The sequence below is a fragment of the Tursiops truncatus genome, chromosome 7 (genome assembly GCF_011762595.2).
Source record: "Tursiops truncatus isolate mTurTru1 chromosome 7, mTurTru1.mat.Y, whole genome shotgun sequence".
Taxonomy (NCBI): Eukaryota; Metazoa; Chordata; class Mammalia; order Artiodactyla; family Delphinidae; genus Tursiops; species Tursiops truncatus.
The window spans coordinates 26,158,650-26,172,131 of record NC_047040.1 but is presented as its reverse complement, the minus strand read 5'-3'; the positions used below and the strand labels follow the sequence as shown (position 1 = coordinate 26,172,131).

Sequence of the window (13,482 nt, the reverse complement as noted above, 5' to 3'; positions counted from 1 at the left end):
CCAGAACACAGGCACTAGTCCCCTCCACCAGGAAGCCTACACAACCCACTGAACAAACCTTAGCCACTGGGGGCAGACACCAAAAACAACAGAAACTACAAACCTGAAGTCTGCGAAAAGGAGACACCGAAAACAGTAAGTTAAGCAAAATGAGAAGACAGAGAAACGCACAGCAGATGAAGGAGCAAGGTAAAAACCCACCAGACCAAACAAATGAAGAGAAAATAGGCAGTCTACCTGAAAAGGAATTCAGAGTAATGATAGTAAAGATGATCCAAAATCTTGGAAATAGAATGGAGAAAATACAAGAAATGTTTAACAAGGACATATGAGAACTAAAGAGCCAACAAACATGATGAACAACACAATAAATGAAATTAAAACTTCTCTAGAAGGAATCAATAGCAGAATAACTGAGGCAGAAGAATGGATAAGTGACCTGGAAGATAAAAGAGTGGAAATAACTACTGCAGAGAGGAATAAAGAAAAAAGAAGGAAAAGAATTGAGGACACTCTCAGAGACCTCTGGGACAATATTAAATGCACCAACATTCGAATTATAGGGGTCCCAGAAGAAGAAGAGAAAAAGAAAGGGACTGAGAAAATATTTGAAGAGATTATAGTTCAAAACTTCCCTAATGTGGGAAAGGAAATAGTTAATCAAGTCCAGGAAATGCAGAGAGTCCGATACAGGATAATTCCAAGGAGAAACAAGCCAAGATACATATTAATCAAACTATCGAAAATTAAATACAAAGAAAAAATATTAAGATCAGCAAGTGAAAAACAACAAATAACACACAAGGGAATCCCCATAAGGTTAACTGCTGATCTTTCAGCAGAAACTCTGCAAGCCAGAAGGGAGTGGCAGGACATATTTAAAGTGATGAAAGGGAAAAACCTACAACCAAGATTACTCTACCCAGCAAGGATCTCATTCAGATTCGATGCAGAAATTAAAACCTTTACAGACAAGCAAAAGCTAAGAGAATTCAGCACCACCAAACCAACTTTACAACAAATGCTAAAGGAAATTCTTTAGACAGGAAACACAAGAGAAGGAAAAGACCTACAATAACAAACCCAAAACAATTAAGAAAATGGTAGTAGGAACATACATATCGATAATTACCTTAAATGTAAATGGATTAAATGCTCCAACCAAAAGACATAGACTGGCTGAATGGATACAAAACAACACCTGCATATATGCTGTCTATAACAGACCCACTTCACACCAGGGACATAAAGAACTGAAAGTGAAGGGATGGAAAAAGATAGTCCATGGAAGTGGAAATCAAAAGAGAGCTGGAGTAGCAATTCTCATATCAGACAAAATAGAGTTTAAAATAAATACTATTACAAGAGACAAAGAAGGACACTACATAATGATCAAGGGATCAACCCAAAAAGAAGATATAACAATTGTAAGTATTTATGCACCCAACATAGGAGCACGTCAATACATAAGGCAAATACTAACAGCCAAGAAAGGGGAAATCGACAGTAACACAATAGTAGTAGGGGACTTTAAGACGGCACTTTCAGGGCTTCCCTGGTGGCGCAGTGGTTGAGAGCCCGCCTGCCGATGCAGGGGACACGGGTTCGTGCCCCGGTCCGGGAAGATCCCACATGCCGCAGAGCGGTTGGGCCCATGAGCCATGGCCACTGAGCCTGCACGTCCAGAGCCTGTGCTCCGCAACGGGAGAGGCCACAACAGTGAAAGGCCAGCGTACCGAAAAAAAAAACCCAAAAAGACCACACTTTCAACAATGGACAGAAGATCCAAAATTTTAAAAAAGAAGGAAACACAAACTATAAATGATACATTAAACAAGATGGACTTAATTGATATTTATAGGACATTCCATCCAAAAACAACAGAATACACTTTCTTCTCAAGTGCTCATGGAACACTCTCCAGGATAGATCATATCTTGGGTCACAAATCAAGCCTTAGTAAGTTTAAGGAAATTGAAATCATACCAAGTATCTTTTCTAACCACACCTCTATGAGATTAGATATCAATTACAGGAAAAAATCTGTAAAAAATACAAACACATGGAGGCTAAACAATACACTACTTAATAACCAAGAGATCACTGAAGAAATCAAAGAGGAAATCAAACAATACCTAAAAACAAATGAGGATGAAAACATGATGACCCAAAACCTATGAGATGCAGCAAAAGCAGTTCTAAGAGGGAAGTTTATAGCAATAAATTCCTACCTCAAGAAGCAAGAAATATCTTAAATAAACAACCAAACCTTACATCTAAAGCAATTAGAAAAAGAACAAAAACACCACCAAAGTTAGCAGAATGAAAGAAATAAAAAAGATGAGATCAGAAATAAATGAAAAATAAATGAAGCAAAGATCAATAAAACTAAATCTGGTTCTTTGAGAAGACAAACAAAATTGATAAACCATTAGCCAGACTCATCAAGAAAAAAAGGGAGATGACTCAAATCAATAGAATTAGAAATGAAAAAGGAGAAGTAACAACTGACACTGCAGAAATACAAAGGATCATGAAAGATTACTACAAGCAACTATATGCCAATAAAATGGACAACATGGAAGGAATGGACGAATTCTTAGAAATGCACAACCTTGCAAGACTAAACCAGGAAGAAATAGGAAATATAAATAGGCCAATCACAAGCATTGAAATTGAGACTGTGATTTAAAATCTTCCAACAAACAAAAGCCCAGGACCAGATGTCTTCACAGGCAAATTCTATCAAATATTTAGAGAAGAGCTAACACCTATCCTTCTCAAACTCTTCCAAAATATAGCATAGTGAGGAGCAGTCCCCAAATCATTCTACGAGGCCACCATCACCCTGATACCAAAACCAGACAAAGATGTCACAAAGAAAGAAAACTACAGGCCAATATCACTGATGAACATAGATACAAAAATCTTCAACAAAATATTAGGAAACAGAATCTAACAGCACATTAAAGGGATCATACACCATGAGGAGGTGGGGTTCAGCCCAGGAATGCGAGGATTCTTCAATATACGCAAATCAATCAATGTGATACACCATATTAACAAATTGAAGGAAAAAAACCATATGATCATCTCAATAGATGCAGAAAAAGTTTTTGACAAAATTCAACACCCATTAAATGTAAAAAACCTCCAGACGATAGGCATAGGGGGAACTTACCTCAACCTAATAAAGGCCATATATGACACACCCAAAGCCAACATAGTTCTCAATGGTGAAAAACTGAAACCATTTCCACTAAATCAGGAATAAGACAAGGTTGCCACTGTCACCACTATTATTCAAAATAGCTTTGGAAATTTTAGCCACAGCAATCAGAGAAGAAAAAGAAATGAAAAGAATCCAAATTGGAAAAGAAGAAGTAAAGCTGTCACTGTTTGCAGATGACATGATAAAATATATAGAGAATACTAAAGATGCTACCAGAAAACTACTAGAGCTAATCAATGAATTTGGTAAAGTAGAAGGATACAAAATTAATGCACAGAAACCTCTTGCATTCCTATACACTAATGATGAATAATCTGAAAAGGAAATTAAGGAAACACTCCCATTTACCATTGCAACAAGAAGAATAAAATACCTAGGAATAAATCTACCTAAGGAGACAAAAGACCTGTATGCAGAAAACTATAAGACACTGATGAAAGAAATTAAAGATGATACAAACAGATGGAGAGATATACCCTGTTCTTGGATTGGAAGAATCAACATTGTGAAAATGACTCTACTACACAAAGCAATCTACAGATTCAATGCAATTCCTATCAAATTATCAATGGCATTTTTCTCAGAATTAGAGCAAAAAATTTCACAATTTGTATGCAAACACAAAGGACCCCGAATAGCCAAAGCAATTTTGAGAAAGAAAAACGGACCTGGAGGAATCAGGCTGCCTGACTTCACACTACACTACAAAGCTACAGTAATTAAGACAGTATGGTACTGGCACAAAAACAGAAAGAGATGAATGGAACAGGATAGAAAGCCCAGAGATAAACCCATGCACATATGGTCCCCTTATTTTTGATAAAGGAGGCAAGAATATAGAATGGAGAAAAGACAGCCTTTTCAATAAGTGGTGCTGGGAAAACTGGACAGCTACATGTAAAAGAATGAAATTAGAACACTCCCTAACACCATACACAAAAATAAACTCAAAATGGATTAAAGACCTAAATGTAAGGCCAAACACTATAAACTCTTAGAGGAAAACATAGGCAGAACACTCTATGACATAACCCACAGCAAGATCCTTTTTGACCCACCTTCTAGAGAAATGGAAATAAAAACAAAAATAAACAAATGGGACCTAATGAAACTTAAAAGCTCTTGTACAGCCAAGGAAACCATAAAAAAGACAATACTCAGAATGGGAGAAAATATTTACAAATGAAGCAACTGACAAAGGATTAATCTCCAAATTTACAGGCAGCTCATGCATCTCAATATTAAAAAAACAAACAACCCAATCCACAAATTGGCAGAAGAACTAAATAGACATTCCTCTAAAGAATATATACAGATCGCCAACAAATACATGAAAGAATGCTCAACGTCAGTAAACATTAGAGAAATCCAAATCGAAACTACAATGAGATATCACCTCACACCAGTCAGAATGCCCATCGTCAAAAAATCTACAAACAGTATATACTGGAGAGGGTGTGGAGAAAAAGGGAACCGTCTTGCACTTTTGGTGGGAATGTAAATTGATACAGCCACTGTGGAGAACAGTATGGAGGTTCCTTATAAACCTACAAATAGAACTCCCATACGACCCAACAATCCCACTACTGGCCATATACCCTGAGAAAACCATAATTCAAAAAGAGTCAGGTACCACAATGTTCATTGCAGCTCTGTTTACAATAACCAGGACATGGAAACAACCTAAGTATCCATCGACAGATGAATAGATAAAGAAGATGTGGCACAGAAATCTCTTAGATAACCTCATCCACCAGAGGGCAGACAACAGAAGGAAGAAGAACTACAATCCTGCAGCCTATGGAACCAAAACTATATTCCTAGAAAGACAAGCAAGATTAAAAAGCAGAGGGCTATGTACTAGGTAAAGGAACAAGATAAAACCTCAGAGAAGCAACTAAATGAAGTGTAGATAGGAAAACTTCTAGAAAATGAATTCAGAACAATGATAGTGAAGATGATCCAGGACCTTGGAAAAAGAATGGAAGCAAAGATCAAGAAGATGCAAGAAATGTTTAACGAAGACCTAGAAGAATTAAAGAACAAACAAACAGAGATGAACAATACAGTAACTGAAATGAAAAATACACTAGAAGGAATCAGTAGCGGAAGAACTGAAGCAGAAGAACGGATAACGGACCTTGAAAACAGACTGGTGGAATTCACTGACATGGAACAGAAAAAAGAATGAAAAGAAATGACGATAGCTTAAGAGACCTCTGGGACAACATTAAATGCAAAAACATTCGCATTACAGGGGTCCCAGAAGGAGAAGAGAGAGAGAAAGGACCCGAGAAAATATTTGAAGAGATTATAGTCAGAAACTTCCCTAACATGGGAAAGGAAATAGCCACCCAAGTCCAGGAAGCCAGAGAGTCCCAGGCAGGATAAACCCAAGGAGAAATTCACCGAGATACATAGTAATCAAATTGACAAAAATTAAAGACAAACAAAAATTATTGAAACGAGGGAGAAACGACAAAGAATATACAAGGGAACTCCCATAAGGTTAACAGCTGATTTCTCAGCAGAAACTCTGTAAGTCAGAAAGGAGTGGCATGATATATTTAAAGTGATGAAGGGAAAGAACCTACCACCAAGATTGCTCTACCCGGCAAGGATCTCATTCAGATTCGACGGAGAAATCAAAAGATTTACAGACAAGCAAAAGCTAAGAAATTCAGCACCACTAAACCAGCTCTACAAGAAATGCTAAAGGAACTTCTCTAAATGGGAAACATAAGACAAGTAAGGGACCTACAAAAACAAACCCATAACAACTAAGAAAATGGTAATAGGAACATAAATATCGATAATTACCTTAAACGTGAATGAATTAAATGATCCAACCAGAAGACACAGGTTCACTGAATGGGTACAAAAACAAGACCCATATATATGCTGTCTACAAGAGACCCACTTCAGATCTAGGGACACATACAGACTGAAAGTGAGGGGATGGAAAAGAATATTCCATGCAAGTGGAAGTCAAAAGAGAGCTGGAGTAGCAATACTCATATCAGATAAAATAGACTTTAAAATAAAGAATGTTACAAGAGACAAGGAAGGACACTATGTAATGATCAAGGTCGTTCTTGTCAACTAAGCTATGACAAAGGAGGCAAGGATATACAATGGAGAAAAGACAGTCGCTTCAATAAATGGTGCTAGGCAAACTGGACAGCTATATGTAAAAGAATGAAATTAGAACACTCCCTAACACCATACACAAAAATAAACTCAAAATGGATTAGAGACCTAAATGTAAGACCAGACACTATAAAACTCTTAGAGGGAAACATAGGCAGAACACTCTTTGACATAAATCACAGCAAGATCTTTTTGGATCCACCTCCTAGAGTCATGGAAAGAAAGACAAAGATAAACAAATGAAACATAAAGCTTTTGCACAGCAAAGGAAACTACAAACAAGACGAAAAGACAACCCTCAGAATGGTAGAAAATATTTGCAAAGGAATCAACGACAAAGGATTAATCTCCAAAATATATAAACAGCTCATGCAGCTCAATATTAAAAAAACAAACAACCCAATCCAAAAATGGGCAGAAGACCTAAGTAGACATTTCTCCAAAGAAGACATACAGATGGCCAAGAAGCACATGAAAACCTTCTCAACATCAGTAATTATTACAGAAATGCAAATCAAAACCACAATGAGGTATCACCTCACACCAGTTAGAATGGGCATCATCAGAAAAGCTACAAACAACAAATACTGGACAGGATGTGGAGAAAACGAACCCTCTTGCACTGTTGGTGGGAATGTAAATTGATACGGCCACTATGGAGAACAGTATGGAGGTTCCTTGATAAACTAAAAATAGAATTACCATATGACCCAGCAATCCTACTACTGGGCGTATACCCAGAGAAAACTATAATTCAGAAAGACACATGCACCCCCATGTTCATTGCAGCACTATTTACAATAGCCAGGACATGGAAGAAACCTAAATGCCCACTGACAGACAAATGGATAAAGAAGATGTGGTACATATATAGAATTGAATATTACTCAGCCATAAAAAGGAACGAAATTGGGTCATTTGTAGAGACGTGGATGGATCTAGAGACTGTCATACAGGGGGAAGTAAGTCAGAAAGGGAAAAACAAATATTGTATGTTAACGCATATGTGTAGAACGTAGAAAAATGGTACAGATGAACCAGTTTGCAGGGCAGAAATTGGGACACAGTTGTAGAGAACAAACGTATGGACACCAAGGGAGGAATGTGGCGGCAGGGTGGTGGTGGTGTGATAAATTGGGAAATTGGGATTGACATATGTACACTAATATGTATAAAATGGATAACTAATAAGAACCTGCTGTATAAAAAATTAAATAAAATTAAATTTTTTTTAATTAAAAAAAAAGATGTGGCACGTATATACAATGGAATATTACTTAGCCATAAAAAGAAATGAAATTGAGTTATTTGTAATGAGGTGGTTGGACCTGGAGTCTGTCATACATAGTGAAGTAAGTCAGAAAGAGAAAAACAAATACCGTATGCTAACACATATATATGGAATCTAAAAGAAAAAATGGTTCTAAAAAACCTAGGGGCAGGACAGGAATAAAGATGCAGACGTAGAGAATGGACCTGAGGGCACGGTGAGGGGGAAGGGTAAGCTGGGACGAAGTGAGATAGTGGCATGGACATATATACACTACCAAATGTAAAATAGCTAGTGGGAAGCAGCTGCATAGCTCAGGGATATCAGCTGGCTGTTTTGTGACCACCTAGAGGGGTAGGGTAGGGAGGGTGGGAGGGAGACGCAAGAGGGTGGGGATATGGGGATATATGTATATGTATAGCTGATTCACTTTGTTATGAAGCGGAAACTAACACACCATTGTAAAGCAATTATACTCCAATAAAGATGTTAAAAACAACAACAACAACAAAACTATGTTGTGGCTTTCAGTTCTATTAGTCTTAGATTGAAAAGTAAGGGTGTTTGTCATTCAGCATGCTTTGAGAAAAAGGGAATGAGAACTGAAAACGGAATTTCAAAATTAGGGATCCGTAACTATAGTCAAGGACTTCTGTGATTTGGATTATAAAAGTAAGTGGAGATCACTATGAAACTTAATAATCCAGTATGGAAGTGCAAGGTGATTTTTACTATTTTTCCCAGAGTGTGAGGTAGTACTCTGGTTTTAATAATCACATTGAAATAACCGTTTGACCCTCTAACCATGTTGCTGGTACTCACTCACTCCCAAGTTACTTCTTCTCCTAAGGAATGCATTTCAAAGGGAAATAAAGGCTTTCCTTTATTTCCTTCAGTGCAACAATTTCGTTGGAGAAAAGCAAATCAATGAATTATTTTGATTTGTTCTCTCCCTCAATAAAGTCTTGATTACAGAATATACCATTTTCTAAATAGGTCAACGTAGACTTACTAACAAATAAGTAAATCTCAAGACAGCTAAGAATAATACAACATTTGCCACGTTCAAGCTAGCAAGGTTAATTTGTGAAAACTTTACAGAGGGTTAAGGGTACTCTAAAGTTCAAGCCCTTATTAGCATGTCTAAAGCAGCGAACCCTTTCATTGCAACTTCTCAAAGTTTGTGACTTATACAGCATTTCACAGTTTTTTGTTTGTGAATTTTGCTCTCTAATAAGTTTGCATTCTTTTTCAATTTTCAGCTATTTTTAGATTTCTTTTTTTCTTCTCAATCGATTATTTTGTCGATGTCACCCACGAAATAGCTTTAGGTCATAAGTACTCTAAATACTCTGATTTGCATCTACTGGAGACCTGAATTCTGTTGCCCTTTGACTTTGCTTACCCCAGGTGACTGTCTCAGCCCTAAAAGAACTAAGGTAAAGTTTTCACAGATTAACCTTGCTAGCTGGTACCTTCTCATAGTGTTTCCCAAAATGTACCATGCACACTGCTTCACCTTTCCTAGTTGAGAAGATGAAGATCTCTTGCTGATGGTTATGAGTATGTTCTAAAGACATCTAAATAGTGGAGCAGCTGTGTAAGTCCCTGTGAATTTAACTGTCAGCACCTGCATCATTGCTCCCTGTTAACTGTCTAATTTTTTAATTTGATAGGGTACCATGCTTGGGAAGATTGAATTTGAAGGTCAGTCTGTGGACTTTGTGGATCCAAATAAGCAGAATTTGATTGCTGAGGTTTCAACCAAGGTGAGAAATTTTCCTTCATGTTTTGTAGTTTTATTTTATTCCCTTTAGACCTTCCTCTTTTGTAATATCAAAATCTTCTTTTAGGTAGAGGTCATCTTCCAGAAGCATCAGAGAGGGAAGGAGAAAAGGGTCTCATAGCAGTTAAAATTGATATATTACAAAATCAGTGCATTTAAAGTTATAACTTTTACTTACAGAGTGATCTTCATGGCCTGACTTAGAGGCTGTTTACTGTTGTTTTAATTTTTCTTCTCTCCTCTTGTGGTTCCTTAGCTCAAGACTTTAACAATGTCAAATAAAAGGGCGTTCAATTGAATATCAGGAGTCAGAGCGAATGGTCTGCCAGAGAGTCAGGAACACTTTATAGAAATCAGACCCAGTACAGTAATCAGAATCTGGGGTCATTCTGTGCAGGGAAAAGTATTCCTGAGCACACTGAAGATTTAGTGTATTATAGCTCAGTTCAAAGGGTAGTATTCAGGATGATGACTGTATCACCCCAAAGTAAGATATGTTTATTGTATATTTACAGGAAGGTATAGAATACATCTTAGAAAGATGTGTTGCTTTTGATTGAATATCTGTTAATGTAGTTGTGAGTCTCTTGGGCTACAGCCTCTGTCCTTGGGGACCATAGAGATTGGTGGGGTAGGCAAGCAAGTAGGCACCATGGAGAGAATACTATGATAAATGCTGTCCTTGGAATATGCATGAGGTACCATAAAGGCATGTGTGGGGAAACATCCAATGAAATAGGTGGATCAGGGGAGGTTCTGCGAGGAATTAGGCTTGTTCTGAGGCATAAGGAGCAATTTGGTAGATGGAGAACAAGGAGAACTTCGTTTCAGGCAGAGGAAATGGCATGTGTTGAAAGGCACAGAAGTATGAGACGATACGGTGTCTTTGAAGAGTTATGTGTAGTTTGGTGTGGCCGACCTAAGGGTTCACACATATAGGTTCTCGCATTTGGCCAAAGATGAGTGGAGATGGACGGCGCTAGAGCTAGATGGTTTAGTATCGTTGGCTAAATAAATCAGCTAACTTGGAGACTACTGGGAACCCATTTGGCATCATTTTGGAGCAAAGTAAACTGGATAAAAGAGCAGATAACTAGAAAGTTATTGCAACTAATTAGGACAAAACTCGTGAAAGCCTAGCCTGAGCAGTAACAGCAGGAAAAGAGACAGCAGGGTGGCTCAGACAAATAGGAGAAAGAGGTTTTAGCATATTTTCTTATGAAGTGATTTTGTTTGAGACACAGCATGATAGAGGGCTATTTTTATAGAATTTTAGAGTTTAGAACTACCTTGGGGATCTAGTCTAGATTTTCCAAATGTGAGAAGTATTGGCCTGGAGAAAGTCACCTTAAAAAAATTCTGTGGTCAAATAAGGTTGAAAAATACTGCATAATATATTCCTCTCTTGGAGATTCCTAGCAAATTCATATATCCCAGTGTCTGTGAGGTCTTGCTTACTTCTGTCATTCTGTACAGAGAGTGTATGGTGTGTTTGTGTAGACACCAGGTTGCAAATTTCATCTAAAACCTTTACTAAACTTTGAAATCATTCTAAATTCAGAATGTGCTAGCTGACTCTTGAAGCTGGGACCAGTGTGGGCACCCAGCCCTCTAGGCTTTCTCTCTCTCTATATTATTTCTTCTTTTATGACTTTGGGGAACTACTTCTTGGGTAAATGCCTGTGAAAATGGATCTGACTCCAAGCAGTGCTTAAAACATAGGTAATGATTATGATATGCTCTGGGATCCTTTTATGAAGTCTACCATTTAAATGCAAATGATTGCACAGTAACCTAAAGGGACCAGGGGTCTACACTAGCTTAGCAAGTCCTCCGACTCAGACTGATTTTATCCATTAGCCCCACTGCATAAGCCTAACGCACAACAGCGCTATCTCATCCAAACTTTATTGCAAGTTGAGGATCAAATGGTATTTAAAGCATGATATATCTATCACTACATCTGTTTAGTGCTGAATCAGGCAATAATACTTGGAAATTCCATTGCTACTGGTTGTTAATGAGGCCAAACATGGAAAAGATATTTGTTAATTATGGAAGCAACCAATTTCTTAGTGATAACTGTTATTACTGTAATCATTTTATACAAAACAGCAAGGTACTTTGTTCTCATGAAGAAGATAGAGTTTGTGGCATTTGCTGTGCCTTTCTTACAAATTGATTGTTAACTGCCAGCCACTCCCTAGTAGTTAGCAGTCAATCTGTTACCAAGTGCAGAGCATCCTGAGATGTGTTTATGATATTGGTGTGTTGCTCATAGCTGGACCTTCTCTCTTACTCTCTGGTTTTTAAAATGGCAGGATGTCAAGGTGTATGGCAAAGGAAATCCCACGAAAGTGGTAGCTGTAGACTGTGGGATAAAAAACAATGTAATCCGCTTACTAGTAAAGGTAAGTAATTTGTTCCATCTCAAGGTTGGGGGTTTCTAATATTGATCATTAGTGTTAATCTGATTTCCTCTATCTGTTTCAGAGAAAGCTTGTGTATTCTGTCAGAATGTCAGGGGATATACTCTCTTCTTGTTGCCTTTGATCTATTAGATAACACATTTATTCCTGTTAAAATTAGAGATGTAGATTTCTGTTAAAAAAAAACCAAAAACCTCAAAGGCCACAAAAACACAGAAGGAAATGAAGACTGTTCTTTTCACTTACTGACGGACATTCTGAGACAAGACACACTCAATTTCTTGGGGTTTAGAGATAACCAGAAAGGTAGTCAGTAGGAGAACTCCCCCTTTGGGTTACATTTATTATGTACCACATGTTTGTAGGGATTATGCCCTGATATAGTACAGACTTGCACATTGCTTTATATCAACTCTTAGAGAACCAACTAAAATTAGACCTTAAAAAATACTTGAGGAGAACGTAACCATTATTACAATGTTTTCTTTTTTCTTTTTTTTTTTTTTTTTTGCGTTATGCGGGCCTGTCACTGTTGTGGCCTCTGCCATTGCGGAGCACAGGCTCCAGATGAGCAGGCTTAGCGGCCATGGCTCATGGGCCCAGCCACTCCGTGGCATGTGGGATCTTCCCGGACCGGGGCACAAACCCACGTCCCCTGCATCGGCAGGCGGACTCTCAACCACTGCGCCACCAGGGAAGCCCACAATGTTTTCTTAAACATTGTTTTGTTGAGATTTCTCCTTCTCTTTCTCTCTCTGTCTCCCTCTGTCTCTTTGTCTTTCTATTTCTCTTATACACATGTACCCCACCCCTAGATATATTTGCATAACACCAAATTAGCATGGGTAAAGGAGAATTCTTCAATTCACTTTTTTTGTTATAGAATATCACCAACATCCAGATCATGATTTTGAATGCTGGTCAATTTTATTAACAAAAATGTGCGTGGACCCTTAAATAGTAGATGTGGTGGTTGGCCTAGCCATATCTCCCTCTCATTTTATCATCTTAAGGCATTTTGTTCATCTTCTAATTGCAAGTGTCTGCATCTTATTGCCTCAGAGCTCTCTTTGGTTGGTTGGAGGCTGCTGGCAGGCAGGAAATGACATAGAATTAATGGTCCCTGGAGCAGCCCCAATCAATGACAGAGTAGAAATTCCCCAGCTCCTTTGCCACATTGCTAAGCTGTTGTTAGGTGAAATATGCTACACTGGCTCTCAGAATTCCCCAGTGGGCTGAAGCTCCTTTTCTTCATTGTGGTAACTGCCCCAAAATGCACACTTTATTAGGGTCTTTCCCCATGTTGCTTTCTATTGGTATTTCCTGGAAACCCCTCCAAAGAAACTTCTTTCTCTCAAATTCTTATATCAGGAAATGCTTCTAGCAAAATAATCAAAGACATCTTCCCATCCACTTTTGTATAGAAAAGTTCTAATTTTTCTATCAGAATATAGGTATTATAGATAATATGAAAAATCCCTAGGAAAGAAGTCACTAAAATTTGGTCAGACAAAAAATACAGAATTGAGGGCTTCCCTGGTGGTACAGTGGTTGAGAGTCCGCCTGCCGATGCAGGGGACACGGGTTCGTGCCCCAGTCCGGGAAGATCCCACAT

General features: G+C 38.0%; 1 protein-coding gene across 1 annotated transcript in view; it reads left to right on the top strand.

The window, feature by feature from the left end:
- The window catches only part of CPS1 (carbamoyl-phosphate synthase 1), a 215,052-nt gene that overhangs the window by 101,902 nt on the left and 99,668 nt on the right, over window positions 1-13,482 (top strand). Inside the window, exons 8-9 of the mRNA XM_019938868.3 lie at window positions 9,329-9,421; window positions 11,760-11,849. Of these exons, the coding sequence (XP_019794427.3) occupies window positions 9,329-9,421; window positions 11,760-11,849 (183 nt within the window). The remainder of the gene's footprint in view (window positions 1-9,328; window positions 9,422-11,759; window positions 11,850-13,482) is intronic.